The sequence below is a fragment of the Chenopodium quinoa genome, unplaced genomic scaffold (assembly GCF_001683475.1).
Source record: "Chenopodium quinoa cultivar QQ74 unplaced genomic scaffold, ASM168347v1, whole genome shotgun sequence".
NCBI lineage: Eukaryota > Viridiplantae > Streptophyta > Magnoliopsida > Caryophyllales > Amaranthaceae > Chenopodium > Chenopodium quinoa.
Window position 1 is genome coordinate 1006320 of NW_018744143.1, and position 20024 is coordinate 1026343.

The 20024-nt window shown below is 35.2% G+C and overlaps 1 protein-coding gene across 3 annotated transcripts; it reads right to left on the bottom strand.

Moving 5' to 3' along the window:
* Window positions 1-8999: 8999 nt before the first annotated feature.
* Window positions 9000-19702, bottom strand: LOC110693179 (tRNA (guanine(37)-N1)-methyltransferase 1-like). Of its 3 annotated transcripts, none has more exons than XM_021870305.1 (9): window positions 18599-19695; window positions 18331-18429; window positions 13862-13981; window positions 13615-13781; window positions 12383-12453; window positions 11921-12063; window positions 10671-10779; window positions 9624-9736; window positions 9000-9415 (listed from the first exon to the last, which is right to left on the bottom strand). In XM_021870305.1, exons 1-9 carry the CDS (start codon window positions 19508-19510, stop codon window positions 9269-9271), a joined length of 1881 nt encoding a protein of 626 aa, XP_021725997.1. In that variant the 5' UTR covers window positions 19511-19695; the 3' UTR covers window positions 9000-9268. The 3 variants fall into 3 exon arrangements, with proteins under 3 accessions (XP_021725997.1, XP_021725998.1, XP_021725999.1); XM_021870306.1 differs by having other exon boundaries at window positions 9414-9504; window positions 18599-19700; XM_021870307.1 differs by lacking the exons at window positions 9000-9415; window positions 9624-9736 and adding an exon at window positions 9913-10458 and having other exon boundaries at window positions 18599-19702.
* Between the last annotated feature and the right edge of the window lie 322 nt (window positions 19703-20024).

A 20024-nucleotide genomic window follows, 5' to 3' on the forward strand; every position in this document is an offset into this window, starting at 1 on the left:
TATTATTTATAGCCATTATAGATAACAATGGTACAATATTTGTACCACTAGAAGAAAAAAAAAATCACCACTCTTTTGTCTTATAGCTGCTATTTACTTGCCATATAAATAGCAGCTATGTGCCAATACTTAACCTAAAAAATGAATCGACCCTCAAAGTTCAATTTCTTCTATACTTCCCGTTGTTTAATTTCAAGGAGGGCGAATAAGGATATGATGTTAATTCATCGCAAACAATTCACACAATATCCCTTCTCTTCAATCTTTTTATTTGATTCTCGTTACTAATTTAAATTACATTTTTCTTCTCTAACAGTACAGTGGATGACGAGTTAGGCTGGGCTGTAGTGCCTCGAAAAATAGGGATTATGAGAATTATGGTATAATTAGCATGAATAATGCTAAATAGTGGAATTATTTTTTGTCACATTAAAATTTCATTTCATGTTGTTATAATTAATACACAAGTTAATTAGTGGGGATCGAATTTTTTCAGGCTTTTCTAAGCATCAAAAAATTATCAGCAAAAAATAGATTAAAATGAAAAAATTGTATAGCACAAGTAGAAACTAAAGGTGAGAATATTTATTCTAAAAAAAAAAAAAAAAAATTGGTATGATGATGAAAATGAATTTTATGGTGATCTTACTACTACAAGCAGTTAAAAGTGGTCCCTAAAAAAAGGGGGAAAGAGGGAGGCGGAAAATGCAGGAGTGGTCGGGACCAAAAGAGGGGTTGGGTGATGGTCGAGTACCAAAACAAGCAGGTGGCTCATGGTTAACGCACCTTCTGTCACCCTTCCTTCTTTTGGTAACTTCATCATTACCCTATCTTTTTTTCTTTATTTTCCACCTCCTTATTTTAAAATAAAAAAATAAAAATTTTTATAAGTTTGTATTTATCCTTCAACCTTTGATAGATTAGCTATTTGCCTATTATTGTTAGTACGGAAATTGACCCTTCGATATTTTAGGTTCGAACTTGTAATCTCGGCTAAATTTAAGTTACGATATGAATTATCAAACAACTACACAGGCAAAGTATTGTTATTGTTGATTTATATGTGCAGTATAATATAGACTTGTTATACATGTGATGTTTGGTTTATAACGTGCCAATAGAAAATCGATAATAAAAAAACCAATGTATTTCGTAGAACTTAAAACACCAATGCCACCAAGGCAACCCCTATTTGATACGTGTTTCTTACATTTTTTTTATTTTTTTTGGGACGTGTTTCTTGTATTATTATATTATATATGAACCCCCCCCCCCCCCCAAAAAAAAAAAAAAAAAAAAAAAAAAAAAAAAAAAAAAAACATTTTAAAGTTAGGAATTAATCAATCTTTACAAACACTTGATTTACATTATACACCATTGAATTGAACATCGCTAAACGGACTTTACTAACGGAGCGGAAATGCTCTAACAAACCATGAAGGTAATTGACATATATTGATTGTATTGTGCTGGTATCATACCAACTAACCCTAATAACAAGTTCCTAATCCATACCCCATTGTCCATGATAGTAGTAAATCATTGTGGGTTATACTCAAGTTATGTATGATTGATTAGTTAATTGTACGGAGTATAAATTACGTAATTCACAAAAGACAAAATTGTATGATAGTCAAGTTTACGGAGTACCATGTATGTAGCTATACATATATAACATGTTCATAATACTTGAACACTTACTATGATCCTTCAATTGAATAAAAAATCTTCTCTGGGAGGATGTTGTACGTAAGGCTTGGCCCTCTTTTGCATCAAAAATAAAATAAAATGTAATACGAAGTTTTTGTTATTACCTAATACAGTAAGACCTATTATTTAGCATTTCAAAATAATAACACATTATCATTATCAATTAAAATCATAACTAATACAGAGTAATATTTTAAAATACCGAACTACCTTAATTTATCTTAAATATGGTCATTTTGATCGAGGTTTTCGCATTCCCACGATTGTCCAGATACAAGCTACTCCACATTATTTGATATAGCAATGGAGGAAAACAATTCCAAGTCACTCAATTTACAAGCAATAATATATACAAAATGTATATATAGAAAGATTGAGTAATGAATAAATTGATACGGCTGTGATGAAGGGTAGTACGAATAGATAGTAGTCGTCGTATAGGGTTTGCGCGCAGCAGCTGCATGTATTTCATTTGTGGAAATGGTATCAAAAAGCTGCCCCATGTGCTTCCTTTTGGGTTAGACCTTGTCCACCCTTCCATTTTACAGTATACATCTCTTTTTTTAGACCACTACATGAAAATGATGTGCAATTATCTCACCCATCGTAATTTTATTTGATCGACTATATTTAAAAAATAAAAATAAAAATAAAAAATAAAAAATAAAAAGAAAGAAAGAAATGATTGGGTGATCGAGCAATTTTTTAATTGGGATTAATTTAAGAATGTACCAAATTAATGCTTGATTTAAGTTTATATTTTCACTTTTAGCATTAATATACTCCATCTGTCCACAAATAATTTTTTATGTTCTTGTTTGGATGTTCACAAAAATCTTCTGGTTACTTGATTTGAAAATTTTCCTACTTAACCTATGTAAAGTGGATCCTGACCTTTCAAGACTCCAGTAACATCTTCTTCTCTCACACCCTCACTCCACCCTAATAAACACGTTATTACAGTATACTTATCTAAATCTAAAAGGAGGAGGACGGAGGGAGTACACCATTTTCATATTAAAATAGCTTAATTCTTCAATTAATAATGTTCCTCTCATGACTCGATCTCATCACCAATGTAAATATTTTCACATCATACGATAGCCGATTATTGATTAAATATATAAATGTAGGAGTAGATCTTTTCCCAAGTAATGGTGATTCTCTTATCCATCGTTGCTTTCCATACAAAAGGCAATGTTTCCATAATTTGGAAATGAGAGGTTTCAGTTCCCACCTTAGCTAGAAGCTAGAATTAGCTAGGTTATGATTAATATTATCAACCATCAATGAAGAAAAAAAAAAAAAAAAGAGTTGCTTTTGTACTAGAATTTCATAAACAATATTTTTCCTGAATAATACTTATTTAATTGTAAAGAGTACTACCTTGAGTTGCTTCATCCGAAATTAATAATCACGTTAATTAGTTTATTATGTATTTTGAACTAGTTGTATTTTGGATTTTCGATAGAAGTTGTAGTAAACTAAAAGGTGGCTTTGGAAGACTTTTCCTACCCAAGAAAATGAAAAGGAGAATGAAGTGTTTCATTTTCTTTTACAATTATTAAGGAGAAAAATTTATAAGTCTCTTTTTGTATCTCTAATTCTGATTGAAAGAGGTGTCTTCAATTTAGAAGTTTTATATGCAACAATTTAAGGAAACAAAAGATTCACCCTTGTCCTTGTAGTCATACTATTTGTAAGAAACTTTAGTATTATTAGTCTTTGTCAATGTCATATTATTATATTAAGAGTACTCATGCATAGGGGTGTACAAAAATTGACCCGGACCTGAAACCGGACCTGAACCGACCTGAATCGGACCGGACCTGACCCGGACCTGTTGATTCAGGTCCGGTCCCGGTTCTTAAAAATTCAAGTTCTCGGTCCCGGTCCGGACCCGGTCCAAACCCGTGGTTTTCAGGTCCGGACCTGAAACCCGGGAAAATCGTAATTAAAAAAAAAAAAAAAAAAGAAGAAAACCAAACTCTGAAAAATTGAAACTGAGTTTTCGTGGACTTATTTGTATTTTCGGTGGACTCATTTGTATTTTTGGTGTTTGAGAATCGGGACTTTATAGACTTTATGTAGTTTTGTAATTGATAATTTTGGTTTGTATGTAATTATTAAATTATGCAACAGGTCTAAAAATCACAAAACAGGTCCATATGCAGGTCCATATGCAGGTCCAACAGGTTTTGTATTAAAAAAAAAAAAAACGAAAAAGACACAAAATAGGTCCATTCAGGTCCAAACCCGGACCGGACCTGATTTTTTTTTACTTATCTTATTTAAAATTGGTAAAATTTGAAATAAGTGAAAATAAGGTAAACAGAACATACCCTTAAACCTTATGTAAACAAGAAACGAACATGAACATATCTACCATGCATGAATTGGACAATTTGACTGGTTTATAAGTTTATTATGTCATGCACTAAGTTTATGGGTAATTAATATAATCATTGATAAATGGTGAAATACATTCCATAGATCAATGCCCGAAGATGTGCGTGACATTTGTTATTCAAATTTTTAAATAGAGTTTTAAAGAAACTAAGAGGTTGTTTGGTTGGGGGTATTCATAAAAGGGAAAGGGAATCCCTTTGTTGTTGTTTATTAGCCTTTTTTTCCATTCCCGTTACCCTTTTCATTCCCCCAAATCTTTCCAAGTTGATTCTCCACCCTCCCGGTATTTCCATTCTAATTCTCATTCCCTAACCACCACCACACCACCATACCACCACCCTCCTACCTACTCACACCACCGGAAAACACAGCCGCCGCATTGCAGGGCTCGTTGTACTCCGCCACCTCTCTCCTGCCCTTCCCCTCCCCGACCCCCTCCCTCGGAAAACTTCCCCCAGCCTCATAAAACGTTAGGGTTTCGTGGGTGGGGGAGGGGCAGACGACGGTATTATGGGGAAGGGAAGGGGCTTCTAGGGTTTTACGGGGCTGGGGAAGTTTTGTGGGGGGGGGAAGGGGCGTGGGAGAGGCGGTGAAGCGTGACAAGTGGTGGGGAGGTGCGGCGAATGGTGGGGTGGCTGGGTGGTGGCTGGTTTAGGTAGGAAGTGAAGGGGATAGGTTGTTGTGTGGTGGTGGTGGGACCGGTGGTTTGTTAGGAAGTGAAGGAGATAGGTTTATTATAGAGTACTTACAAAGTACATATAATTGCTAATAGTATGTTCTTTTCACCTAATTTAGTGATTCACTTATCAAAACTTATTAGATCACTTATTTTCGTTGTAATTTGTATTCCTTATCAGAATTTATTTTCTACAAAACTACTTTGTATGAACTCAATTAAACTTACACAAACTATTAGGTGCGTCAAGTTTGTGCGGCGAGAAGCACCTCACTCCTTTTCTTCCCTTATGTTTCTCTCTCCTATGCTCTCCTCCTTTTTTACTTTACTCCATTATCAGATCCTCTAAAATTACTACCACCTTCACGATTATTCGACGACGAATTATATTCATAATAACAATTATTATAGTTATTGCGATTGTAATTGTAATCAAAGCTATTAATTGGGCGAAAATCGGCGTTGCGCTGAAAAGAAGAGTTCGAATCACGAGTAGATTGAGCATGAGCGTCACCGAAGACGGCGGTCGAGTGGTCGGAGAAGGACCGGCGATCTCGACCACGACCTCGACCTTGACTTCAGCCTCCTTTGAACTGCAATAGAGGAGAGAGAAAGTGAGAGAATTTGGTTTTCTAATTCAAACCTTAATATTAGCGAGTCAAAGTGCCTCATTCACAGCCAAGATAGGATCACTAACTAGCCAATTAAAGAAAGATAAAAATCCGCAGAAATAGATGCTCAATAAATCATCTTCATTAGCATATTGATGGGCAGAAATAGCAACCAAGTGTTAGTAATTGGAAGCAACTTGTAGTTGGTAAAGCCAAAGATAATGCTTTCTTGTGACTAGCCTGGAATAAACTTATAGTTGATATCGTTTCATGGAGGTAAAGTACTATGATTAATTGGCTATATGACATGATTAATTGTATAGATGATATCATTCATTTTTTGGCTGATATCATCTATAAGTTGGATGACAACCTCTATAGCTGGATGTGATATCATGTATATCAGCCAGCAAAATACAAATATCAGCCAACAAAAAGAATATATCAGCTGATATATATCAACCAACATTAAGAACATATCAGACATTAATAAAATCATATCAGCCAACAACAGGAACATATCAGACATCAGTTGACTAATATGTTTCTTTAGTTGGCTTATATATTTATTTTGTTGGCTGATATGTTTATTTTGTTGGCTTTTATGTTTCATTTTGTTGGCTGATATGTTTATTTCGTTGGCTTATATATTGGTTTTGTTTTGTTAATTTTATCCTTTTGGGCTGATACGCTTCATTTGTTGGCTGATATTAAATAAAATTAAAAAAAAAAACATTCAACTAACAAAAGAAATATATCAAACAATACAAAAAATATATCAGCCAACAAATGAAATATATCATCCAACAAATGAAACTTATCAGCCAAGCTTACCGCACATAATTATACGTACGACAGTCCACACCCAATACCTTCTCTTAAACTTATTAACCTTATAATAAGTAAAATAAGACTAACAAAACAAATCCTAAATAAACAGTCTCAATCAAAATCTCAATGATCATTCAAGATAACTTCATTTTATGCCACACTGTTAGACCAAAGAATTCTGTGGTCCCACATATAGAGGGTGGGTCCAAAGGATGGAGGATACTATGCCTAATTCAGGTACTAGGTTGGATGAGCTACTCCCTACCTAAGAACTGGAGTCATTCGAATAACGGCTGTAAGGGACTTGGGAAAGAGACTATGTGACACGTGTGATGCTACCATTTGTCACGTGTAAACTGTATAGGAGCTGTTTGGTTAAGTTATAAAATTAAGAACTTAATAATGCAAAAAAATTTATCCTATCATTTTATGTGCAAACATATGTGGATTCTCTAGTCTGTAAAAGTGGATATTTGCTTATTAGAATTAATGATTGATTGCGATTCCAAACAGAGCCTTAAACTCATAAAATGGGGACCGTTTCTCACGTGTGAAAGCCATAAGACATGGATTATGAATGTTGCAATTTAGGATATTCATGTGAGTGCAATTCTCTTCTTCATGTATATTCAATCTAATTTTCTACTTAGGGGAGAAATATATTTTTGGTTTTAGTTTTAGTTATATGAAGAATCTAACAATCTTTGTGATAGAAGCAAATCCAAAGAGATTCAAGTTATATATCATTAAAGAGATGTGAATAAATAATGCACGAGATTGAAAATGTTTTTCTTTTTTTTTTTTCTTTTTTTTTTTTTTTTTTTTTTTTTTTTGGGCGTAGGTTCATTGGTCATCTATGTATGTTTGGGCATAGGTTCATTGGTCATCCATGTATGTTTCCTATTTCTTAATCAATATAAAAAAACATACAATGATACAGTTGAAGAAAATGATCGTTTAGTCAATTGCAGAATTTATATGGATATTGGCGAATCTAAGGGAAGCTAAAAATCTAGGTCATGTGTTTCTCTATAATCTAGCAAGATCAGTTATATTTTGTCAAGTGTAGCAATAAGATCATGCAACGTAATTGGTTATAGGGTTTTTTGAGACATAGAAGTGTTCAAAATCACAGCACACCTCAACTTTCATTTAACCTTGCTTCATATTCCTTTTCCTCTTTTGCTTAGTTGGCATAACAACACGGTTGTGCATGACAAAACGTGCAACACAAAATGTATCACCAGAACAAATCTCAAATGCATATTCGGATATTCCTATCATTTTAAACTGAGTGTCTCCGAATTGCCAATTAAATTGCTTCAAAACCCTAGCATATATTTAGCCATGCACAGTCATCATAGAATTAATCCAATACAATTAGTATAGATACAATATATTGTTGTACTAATAAGAGTAGTTAATAAGGGATGCATGAAGATGAGTAGGTGAGATAGAAATAATGTATGTGTTCCCTATTGGATTGTCACAAAATAAGGTAACTGTTAGTTTCAACTTTACACAATATGTGTCAAAGCACATCTCATTTTTTTAGCAAAAAAAAGCAACAAAATCCCCCTTTACTCCTTCCTTATTAATTTGTCTTCAAACACTTTATGTTTATTTGGCAACCTAACCAACAGATCCAACCTTCTCCTGCACTTTGTCTTCTTCCTAAATTGTCTACTTAAGATTTCAGATCTGAACTGAGATATGCTATGCTCCTCATTTCAAAATTACCATTTTACCCTTCTGCAGGAATACTCTGATTGCAGTCTTTTTTATATAAAAAAAATTATTTTTTGTAAAAAAAATTTGATTTGATGATACTCGTAAAAGACAGCAAATGGAAATGGGGTCCACAAAAGGAGTTTTTGTACTGTAGAATTTATGGGGTGGCAGGATCAAAGGGTCAGTAAAAAAGGATGAATCTTGGCCGTTCAAATGCAGTGACAAATCTGTATGCTAAATATTCGATGTCTAAAATAAAATTCTGTAATTTTCTAAGGATTGGAATTTTGAAGTTATTTTTTTATGAAGTACCCCTTTTCATTGGGTCCACTATTCTTGAAGCAGTAAAAAAACAGTCACTTTCAGAACTCACAAGGGATGTGATCATATGTTGGTTGCATTTTACCTGTTGCTTAATAAATTCTTTTATTGGGTTTTGTAGGTGGGGTGCAGGATTTTGCTGATTTAGACCACGACAATTGTTAGTCCGAAATCTCTCATAAGTCAACCTACACCGGGTTAATGGACTAGAAACTTCAAGAGTAAGGGGAAAGGTAAAGGAATTCTCACCCTCAAAGTTTCTCTAGTAAGGGGAAAGGGTAACGGACTAGACACTTCGAGAATAAGGGAAAAGGGTAAAGGAATCCTCACCCTCAAAGTTTCTCTAGTGGAGATTAAACCTCTAACCTCAAGGTTGGAAGGACTTTTCCTTAACATTATTAAGCCAACACTTGGTTTTTCACTCAAACATTTGTAAGTTGTTAAATACATAGTGTGTAGTAACTCATTACAAGTAAAAGTCATACCACAATCTTACAGGTTACTATAAGTTCGCCTCGTATAAGAATTCACTCAAGTAATCCTAGAAGAGGGGGAAATAGGGCTTGATTTGGGAGCTTATGACACATTTCTATTGCTGTTCATACTCATAGAAATAGCTCGGGCTGATTAGGTGCACCAAAAAATGTGGGCTCTTAGATATCATACTGACAATTAATGGTTCACTATTGTTTTCTTTTAAGGCAATGCCATAATATGGGAAATTAATACGCTCAAAATAGCCATAGAAAAAACAAAAGGTCATTTATGTTGTACTAGCACTTAATAAATTGGTCGGTCTGGTTTGTTTTGGATCTGATTAAAAAAGGTAAAAGAATAAGTATGATTTTCAAGAAAAATAACCTAGGAGAAATTACTTTTAAGGCTAATATAAGCATACAACTAAATGCAACTAATTAAGGGTTATATAGCATGGAGCAAAATTGACCTATAATAACCTATAATCAGCTTTGGATAAATATTATTTACAATCTACATTGGACTTACTAAAAGCTACCTTCTCAGGAAGTACAAAAGAGGCACACAACATCCATTTTCCTGGTGCAACAGCACGAACACGACGCATTTCAACAGCGACAGCAGCTTCTTCTAGCGCGACTCTTATCCGCTGCATTGTCATGTTAAGAGGCGTTTTCTTTTAAGAAATAATTATGAATAATAAAAGACTTCAGGACGAAAGCCACTCAGCCAGTGAAGCTGAAAACAATGGCAACATAAATTTAAAAAAAATAATAACAAAAAAACAAAAGGTGCATTTATATAATCTGAAGACAGTAAAATACAGCAACAATTAGCTACATGCTATAGAGACAAACCTCATGGAAATCAAATTCTGGATCTTCAGCCTTTGAGAATCCGTAAACATGGATCTTCGGCAAAGTCAATTTTCTATCTCTGGTTCTGTTACTAAAAATCCCACGAAAGGCATCTGTAATATGAAAAGGACAAGATCAAAACATTATTGCAGAAGCCACTACATTACATACGATGAGTGTAAAGTGCGGGTGCATGTGTGTGTGTCGTGATGAAATTAAAAAATAGAGCAGGAAAAAAAAAACTACAGCCTACAGAACAGCATAGTGCTTTCAAGTTAACCAGCTTGAGTAATTTTAAGTGAATTCTGTCATTACAAATTCCACAAAACAGAAGTTCCACTTCCAAACATAACAATCTGAACGTCAGCAATGCCAGATTTTACAAGGTCAAATTTTACAAGTAATTTGTTCATTAAGTTGTGGGACATACATAGGCACAACACTAACTGGCTATAATTGAATTGATTCCTCATTTACAACTTCCATATCACTTAAATCATTGCAACAATCTTTTCCTGTATATATGCATGTTTATCACTCCCGTAAGTCTCGTTCGTAAAGATTGGATACATGATAGCCCCATCCCAAGTATCTGCACGTTTATCACTTCTCTTCATACTTTCCCTATTCTTTGTGCCCTTGATTCCTTATTTTTCTTCACCTTTTCGAGGGTGAGGGATGGAGGGTTTGCAGCACTACACAAAGAACTCAGAACCTATGTAACTTCAATACCCTGCTGTACATCGAGTGTCGCGTGTTGGATCCTCCAATGCCTTCGACACGACACGACATGCCACCCAAATATATAGTGGCCTTGTAAGAAAATTCATAAATTCTAGAGCATCAGAGGATCAAACACCATGTCAGACACGACACCCAAAATCCAAGTCTGAGTGTGCTCAGAACTTAGAGCTAATAAACGCAACAAGTCTCAGCCCTATGAGCTATGAAAAGAATGCTGTAGGGGCCTTTTTTCTTGGGATATTTTATCACTACTAGCATAAAATATAATTTTGAAAAACTAAGATATTGCAGCGAAGTATGTACCTAGAAACTCCACTGCATCATTTGGCAAATTCATGACAACTTGTGTGACGGGATGGGTCTCACTCAAGAATATAGCCTCGATAAATCTTCTCCCGTCCATGTTATATACCTAAGCACATAAATAAAAATGAGAAAAGGTTTTCCCCAAGTGTACCTTTGAAGCACCATGCTATTCAGGTAAAAGAAAATAATACATGCTACTCAAGAATGGCATAATTAAAGAAAATTATATATACGGCTGAAGACCACAGTGGTTATAAAGTATGAACAAGGATAAGAAACAATCATGACATCAGAAAATTAGATAGAAGAATAGCCAACTGTTGAGAATTTCAAAAGGCAAATTTCGATACCACATTACTAATACTATGAGCCGCAATAAATTTGAACAATTTCAAAACCAAAGCCAGTCACCGACTATAACAACAGACATTAAGGTTTAAATTCTCCAAGCCATTTATATGACTTGGAAGCTCTGAAATTTAACATTATATTCTTGCTCTGACAGGTGAGTTACGGTACTTTGATACTTCATTCTCTTACATACTTGTGCCAGACACTCAAAACTCTGACAAGGGTATAAAGTCCTCATTACCTAACACTCAAAACTCTGACAAGGGTATAAAGTCCTCATTACCTAACACTCAATTCTCATCCAAACATCTCAAACAAAGAAAAAGATACGTGAGAAATGCTCACAGATGGGCTTAAGATCATAATTATGACAAGAAGTCAACCTATAATACGTGCAAATGTATTTGTAACAAGTAAAGCAAATGCAAAAAAATTTAATATCAGGACTATGTTTGATAATTGCTGTTCCCCCGGCCTCCCTGCACCCATGTCCAATTTTGGAAGTGCCCCCACGTCTGAAATTCTGAGACCTGACATGTGACACTTCCAAATACCTGAACCATAGCTGGTGAGTTGCTTGTCATGGACTAGCATTCGCCCATACGAGGAAGCTGTGGAGCTCTAATGCAAGTGCCCTCAGGGTCACAGCTCACAGGTTTGCATGTCCAATTAGTAAGCCATGCTTTTCCCAGATGGTCGACATACTCGACAAGACAGGCTCATCCCAGAGAAAATGACAATCAAACTTACAAGTTATTTTTTTCATAGAGGTGTGAATCAATTTCCCGAATCCTGGATCCATTCTAAAACAGACTTTTGTGAATAATCATGAAAAATGGCAAAGGGGAGAGAGGGGAAGAGAAGGGAAGAATATGCCTAAAGTTTCAGTGCTTTACCTTAATTTTCCTCTCAAGCTTATTGAGGACAGTGTTTCTTTCGAGATAATCAACTGCATAAGGATTCAGATCATTTGCATATACACGTTTTACTTTCTTTGCTGCAGATATAGCTATCGGACCAACCCCAGAGAAAACATCGCCTGTAAATCGGAAAGTAAAAAATTGATTCTTCAGTGTAAACAGATTATTCTTTCGGCTCCATTTTTCAAATAGAAAACATGTAAAAAGTAAACTACCATCCAAAAACTTAATGGCAATTTCAAAAATCACTTAACCACTGTAGGTTGAAGTTCCTCTACCAATCGGATACATGAAAAAGATGAGACTTTGCAGAGAATATGTGATATTTTGTCCATTAGACAATAAACAATTATAAAGAATACAAATATAATAATAACAATAATTGATTGCTATAAAACTCATAAAATTCATACAACTACCACTGTGAAGTGAACATACATAAGACATCATCACTCGTAAAGCAACTTATGAGCCTCTGTCTTTCAGTTGATAGCCTGGAATTCCAGTAGCTGCATTGTATCAAACAAGGTATCACTTCTATGAACATGTCAACCCACCTCTCTGAATAGGAATATTTCAATTCTAGTTAGCCTCAATATTAAAAAAATAAATAAACAAGAAAGAAATAATCAAGCTCGGCATCTTAGAATATTTTAAATTTTGACGATAAATTCGAGTTAGCATAACAGGACTCCATGAGTGACTAAATAGTACAGTTTTTTTTTGTTTTTTTTTTTTTTTTGAAACAAATTAAAAAGTACAGTCAGTTCACAATAGCAGAAGGATTAATTTGACCACACATTTATACAGGCCACACCACATTGACTTGATTTTGTACCATTTATTTTACAGCAAGATTTACTTCCAACTAGCTTGTTCCACTCCTGGTCTCCTGCTATAAAACATGGCAATCTAATCCCATTGATTTTACAGCAGTGTTTCTATGCCTGCCTGAGAATTGCCTCAAAATCAATAATAATACTTCATTCCATGGTGATAAATCTCTTTGGGAAGTGGGAATGAAAGAATACTTTGAAATGGAAAGACACAGACAATCTAATACCACACACTGTATCAATATACAGGCCAAGGGAGTATAATATCTAATATTAATCAGCTGCCAATCTGGACTGAATCAATTGATCAACATTCAACGGTAAATTTTCATTTTTTTTCACAAGCAATAGATTACACTTCACCCTCAACCAATAAGCTAAATTTATGAGCTTGCATTACTGTAGCTGATTATCATGACTGCAGGACTATCTGTCATAATTCAATAGATATATTAGCGAACACCTGTAGGAAAGCTCATCAAAATAATTCTTTAATCATGTGTCAACAGATCCAAACTAAACTTTCTCAAGTGATAAATATTTTAAATAGGTACGAATAAAAGCTATCATGGAACACAATTAGCTGCTTATCAGAATTAGAACTGGTATATGCAAAAATTCCACTGAAGTAGGTTCTGTGACAATTATTTATGTAACAGAAAAATGCTGCAGAAAAATATAGTCATAAAAACTTAAGCTGGGATGGATACAAAAGAGACATGATACAGAAAGCTGTATTAATTACAACCAAGACAATTTCTGAAATTGCACATTAGGGAATGATGCATCTAAAATTGACCATGTTGATATGAATGGCAGGAGAAGATTGCATACACTTTCGCTAAGTCGATTTGGAAACGCAACCCATTCTCACTGAGAATCACAACAAGGGAATGATTTCCAGCTAGTACCTCCAGCTCCATCGTTCTGAAGTCATTACTGATGGCTTCAATTTTATTTACAACTGTTTGAATCTTTGGTTTATTTTTGTCCAGAACTACCTGAAGCCAAATACTATCTATTACACAGCAGAAAGCAAGCAATCAAAAACCCAAAATAAGTTTACATCTCCAGTAATCACCTTTGCAATAACCTTCTTGTATGGTAAATGTTCTTCTTTTAAGTTCAGGTGTGCAATATGCCCAACAGTTTCAAAAGCAGAGGGAATAATCATATCCTTTGGCAACAAAGCCTCCAACACCTGCAGTAGAGAATCTTATTACTTACATGCTATAACTAACAGACCAAACATATAAGCCCAGCTAAAATCTAATTGACATTGTCAGAGAAAGGACAGGCTTCTCACAATGTAACATGAAAAACAGCTTTGAAGCCATGTTAAATGTCATTCAGAGGCACAGATTTACATAATAAAAGGAAAATTTGTGAACAACTACCTATTATGACACAACATTTTGTAAATAACTAACTTATGTAATACTATTTATGGCAGCACTACCGAAAATAACGAATTCCGTCAAAGTTGCCTTTTACGGGGCCCATCCAACCGCTTTCCTCCCTTTCTCTGACTTCTTCCACCCTTTCTTTGTCTTTTCCCTTCCATTCCAAATTCATTTCCCCCATTTTGATATAACAAAAACGGAAGAGCACTAATCCTACCAATAAGCTGATAGCAAATCAAGAAATATTATGCAACAAAGCAGCTATGACTTCAAATTTTTGTGGATACATGCCTAACGTACTAGAAATCATCCCCAATTTGGATTTGTAAATTAGGGGTAAATTAATAAAGAAGCTTGATGTTTATTTGGAGCATGTTGTAAACTCAACATATCAATATCAACCTACTAATTGGCTATCTTTAATTGGTTAAGGATACACCTACTCACAATTTATTCAACAGCTGTTCTTTGTCTTACGCGCACATCTTACGATCTCATTTTATCAGGAGTTGTTGGAAGTTCTATTGATTGATACTACATCTTCTATTATATTTTATTGATTCAAAGCAGTGATATTGAGATTCAAGAAGATGCAAGCTGATTTGAAAAAGAGATTCATGGAAAGAGAACGAAAGAAGATGTTGCATAGGAGAGAATAATGGAAAGTTGTTGAAGAAAGGTTGTGTTTGGTCCTACAGACGGGTTGGATATCGGCAGTATAATTATTTCAGGCAGAGAAAGGGAGAAAAGAGGTTGGGTATGGGCCCTACAGACAAGAGTTATTTGTTACTTACAAAGACACAGATATTTATTAGGTAGTTATTTGTTACTAAAAAAAATGTAATTTATTAGGTAGTTATTTGTTACTTACAAAGACACAGATATTTAAGTAGTTGAATAAATAAATAAATAAAAAATAATTAAAAAAAACCACACACACACATATTAAATAGTTGAACACAAAAACCATGTCATAGTAGGTCAGTTGTTCACAAATGTTCCTGAATTAATAACAAGTTACCAAAAGTACATATTAGGACGCTGAAAAACAAGAGTTAAAAAAATTTCATCTATCAAAAGGCTAACACTTAAGAAATAAACAAGCTTAACAAGTTAAGTTCACCAGGACACCAGGTATAGGCTACTTCCAGTCTTCCAGACAATATAAAGGAAAGAAAAGAAGAAAGAGCATTCAGAGCAGATAATGCCAATCTAACTTGATTGGTTAACAAAGAGCAGTATAGTACAATAATAACTATTCTAACCATAAAAACTTAGACAGATACAAATAAAAAATATCTGCAGAAACTTAAGAGTGATCAAACTTAATACTTTTTGGAGAATTTAGGTATTATAGCACGCTTGAAACAGCCAATCAGGCCAAGTACATTTGCCACAGCCCACAGTCAAAGTTGCAATCCTAAATTGTTATATGAAGAAATATCATAAAGAATCAAGTCCAGTGTCTATCAGCTAGCATCGCCCAAAACTTACTATGTAGAGAGCACTATAGAAACATACTCTTCTAATATAGAGAAATCATAGAGCTTAGGAACTGAATAGGCCTAAGTCACAGTTTGTTATCTCACCATTATTGTTGTCTCCACATTCCTCTTTTGCACACGGCAATAAGTTATAGTGGTTGCTCATGGTGGATTTTTCTAGATTATTTTTTACAATGCCTGCTAAATTATAATGTTAAGGTATTCAAGAGAAATTATCTTAGGAGAATAATTATTAATTCTCACAACCCCCCCCCCCCCTCAATAATTATCCTTGAACTTTTGTTATAACCTGGAGTTCTCTTTTCACCATTTGCAATATATCCAACTTATTTTTATTTTTGTTCCTCCATATCTCCCAAAGGTACACAATTTCCGTCTCCAATAATCTCTTTGAACATGGAGACTGAATCACAGATCCTTCTTCATGTTTATCACCTTCACGGCTTCACCATCAACCTTAATTATTTCTTCCACTTGGCTCTACATCTCTACTACTTTTGCAGTAGGTATGGTCTCCTCATCACCAATAATTTTCCAAATAGCTTCTCCTTCTAATAGGAACTGTACACACATCCTCAACCTTGTATAGTAATCTCCATTCAACTTATCCATCCAGCTAGGAAAAAGGCCCAAAACTTTCAACATCCAACACCTTGATTACAAGAGTAATCATCGTGTTAGTAGCACACTCCTCCTAACAAATACTAAGACTAGTGACAGTGTGACACATGCCAATATTATACTCAATTCTGTATCTTAGTCCAAAAACAATACCCTTAACAAAGTAAATCTCCAGATAGCCAAGGTTATCTCAGCACCATGACACTAAGCCACACATTGCACGCTCTAATGGTGGGCACAATTCCCTTCTCCAAACCTCACTTAGTTAACATCACCTTAGTACCTATCCCAACTCGTTTCTTACGATCGAACTCGCTTTGATAGCAAATGCTAAGTGTTGAGAATAGAAAATTATTCTCCGGCGAATATTTCTCTAGTAATTTTTGACATTACAATTTGGCAGCATGGTAAAAATAATCTTGAAACTTCCACCATGAATTATAAGCATTTTACCATGAGCAATAGAGAAATGCGAACAGCTCCTTGAAAAGGAAACAATAGACTTTTATAGATTGAGAAAAGCATATAATGCTTGTGTAGTTGTGTAGGATATATCTAGCAACAAGATAATTCTAAACTATATGTAACAGCATCTTATATTAGCATGTAGGATTGTTGTAGAGGCCCACCGTAGTATAGTCCGCATAGTAACCTTAATCACAATATCAAAGTCTTAATCTCAATAGTCAAATGGATATTTCAACTAAATGTACCGAGAATCTATCCCCTATCAACAAAGATCTTTTTTTCCACTTCTATCCAACATTATGTACTCTTAAAGCCCAATTTCCTGATATCATTATTAACCCCACCCCCTAGGCCACCCACACTCACACCAATCCAAGTCATTTTACCATCAAGACTTCTAATATCCCCACAATTCAAACTTTCCACTTCCTTACCGATGCATCAACATGACACATGCTGGAGTTGGTTTTCCTTACCTTATCCTCAATAACTACAACTCTTACCTTACTTTGTATTATTGTATATTCTCATTTCGAGTTCTATCCCTTAAAAGTGTTCCCAAGAACCCATCCCAAACATAAAAATCTTTGCTACACTTGCTTCCTCCATTGGCAAATATAACTCAAGTTGTCTTTATTTTTCGATCCGTTGTGATCACCCAAGGTGCACAAACACTCATAACATAATTTCCTATTGAAATTTCCCCAATCGTGAATAATCACTTTTATAAGCATGGAGATTGCATCACAGTTTTCGTCTTAATGTTTTTCTCTTTCACGGTAAACCTTAATTAAGTTTCCTAATTCTAGTTGTTTTAGCCCTTTAGATCGCAAGTGAGTTGTTACCTATGCCATTGTTATTAGTATAGGAAAGTATGTTAGTTTCCTAATATATATGTTGTATTCTAAACCTAGGATGAGTCTAGAATTATTTCCTCCTTAGGGTGAAGGTAGAATTCCAACCTCTATATAAGGGGGCTTGGGATCATTGTTTCATAGGCTTAATATGCGTGAGAGAACACTCTTAGTAAGACTTGTTACTGTTCTTGAGAGAAAATATAGTGTATTTACGGTGTGTATGAAAGTTGATTATATTTGTTTAATTGATTAGTAATACTGGTTGGTTATCCCCTCTTGTTACTTTGTTAGTGAGGGGTATTTTCCAAATCCATTGTTCGTAATTGTCTTCATCTTTGCATCTTGGATTTTTTAATACAAATTGCTTGTTGGTTTTGATCCCACTATAGCTTACACATATAAGCTTTCAGTTACATTAATGGAATGCACCCTTTTAAAAGGAACTACAATGCACAATTTCCCACAAAAGATAAAAGCTTTAACCCTTGAGTCCCAACAAGCATCTAATTTCCAGGTTCTCATTTCTCTGCAGTACCACCAATTAATGCTATTAATGGAATCTTCCGAAGGAGTCACATGACTAGTTGAAATCCCATTATAAAGCAAGTAACAGATACAATGCATACCTCAAACAAATGAAATAGGCATAAAAAATATGAATGATGACATAGTGTAAAACTTTGAATACTTATGTACCTCATCATTAGACCAGTAATCATACGACAAGGTCAAATTGCACCTCACTAGCTCACAACTTGACTTTGTAGCCTCGCTTGAACCTTCAATAAAAGCTGCCTGATAAACAGATTAGAAATGTTAACAAAACTGAATGTCAGATAGTTTGATAGTTGAGATGCATATAATATAAGTTAATAAAACAAGGATCAATGGTTCACTTAAGCTCATTATGAAGCACTACGATTCGAGAATTGCAATGACAACCAAAAGGGTGCATAATTATCACCTTAACAGCTTCAGGAAGCTCGTCAAATTTCTTCCCAGCATATCTTTCATCCAAAAGCAACAACCTAGTAGACCCCCTCCACTTCCTCCCCATAAATTCATCCCCTAACAACCCACTCAAATCACCACCAACATTTTCGCCCTCGCCCTCACTCTCCTCGACAACCTCCACCATTACACTCCTCTTCCCCTTCCACTTCTCCCCAACCTCACCGCGACTCTCCTCCTCACTTTGCCTCTCCTTTCGCCTCTTCTTCTTCCTATTAGGCCTCGAAATCTTAGCTAAATTCCGAAACTTCACAAAACCCCTAGCATTAAACTCCTTAGCAAGCTTATCCCTATACAAAACCCCACTCAATTCCTCCCCATCCCCTTCAGCTTTCCCATAAATCCTCCGGCTCACCGCCTTTTCAACCTCATTTTCCTCTCCAATCCCTAACCCCTTATCCTCCATCAACAACCCTTGAACTTCCTCATCAATTTCATCCCCAGGAACCCTAGCAATGTTCGAAACACGAGGCCAATTAAGCAAGTGCCCTCGAATCCTACCCTCTAACTCAAAACACCGCTCCGACGGAACCCGAATTGCAGCAATTTCAAATACCCGGGTAAAATAGTCTTCCTCAAATGGGGTTTCATCGCCATTTTCGGGGGTTTGAGCTTGTTGGGGTGGATTAATGGCGGAATTTAAAATGGGGTTTTGATGGGGTTTTGCAGGAAGAGTACCCTTTTGAAGAGAAGGGCCATAGGAGATGGAGGAGAGAGAATGGGATGAGATTACAGCGGCGGAACATGCGGCGGTGATGCGGCGAAGAGAGAGAGGAGAGGTGGAGGAGAGAAGTTTGGGGAAGAACTTGGGAGGAGCGAGAAAATGGGAGTGAAAACGCAGAAGCATCAATTTCTGGGTGAACATCACTACACAGTACACACAACTTCACAGTGGCAGTAGAGTTGCATGGAAAAGCAATGCTTTGATTGTTTGGCTCAACGGATAAGAGGTTGGGTGCCTGACATCCCGTCCAATACTCCCTTCGAGCTCAAATAATCTTATGAGTTATGTGTATAGAATTATACAATAGGTGATTTCCGAGATTAACTTGTAAGACAATTGAAGATTATGTGATTGTATATTATTGAGTATTACTTCCTACGTATTGACAATTGTGTATATATGTATTGCAATCTAAACGGTGCATTCAGACACACGATGTCCATTATGCATTCTACCAAAAACGACAACTCTAATATAATAAAAGGTGCGTGTTTCCCTCTACATATTAAAAAATAAATAAACATAACTCAATATGAATAAGGAACACGAAGCTCTCTCCCTCCCATTGTATATGAAAAGAATACAACTCAATATGAAAAGGAACATAAAGTTGTTTAAAACTAAAGTAATTAGAGTGGGTTGGCTTGCACCAGGA

Coding starts and splice junctions, on each gene's coding strand:
- LOC110693179 (XM_021870305.1), bottom strand. CDS start 19,510: ATGTTCACCCAGAAATTGATGCTTCTGCGTTTTCACTCCCATTTTCTC. Junction 13,782..13,861: donor ACAAGAAGGTTATTGCAAAG/GTGATTACTGGA, acceptor ATTTGGCTTCAG/GTAGTTCTGGACAAAAATAA. Junction 9,737..10,670: donor TGATGCAGTGGAGTTTCTAG/GTACATACTTCG, acceptor TTCATATTACAG/ATGCCTTTCGTGGGATTTTT.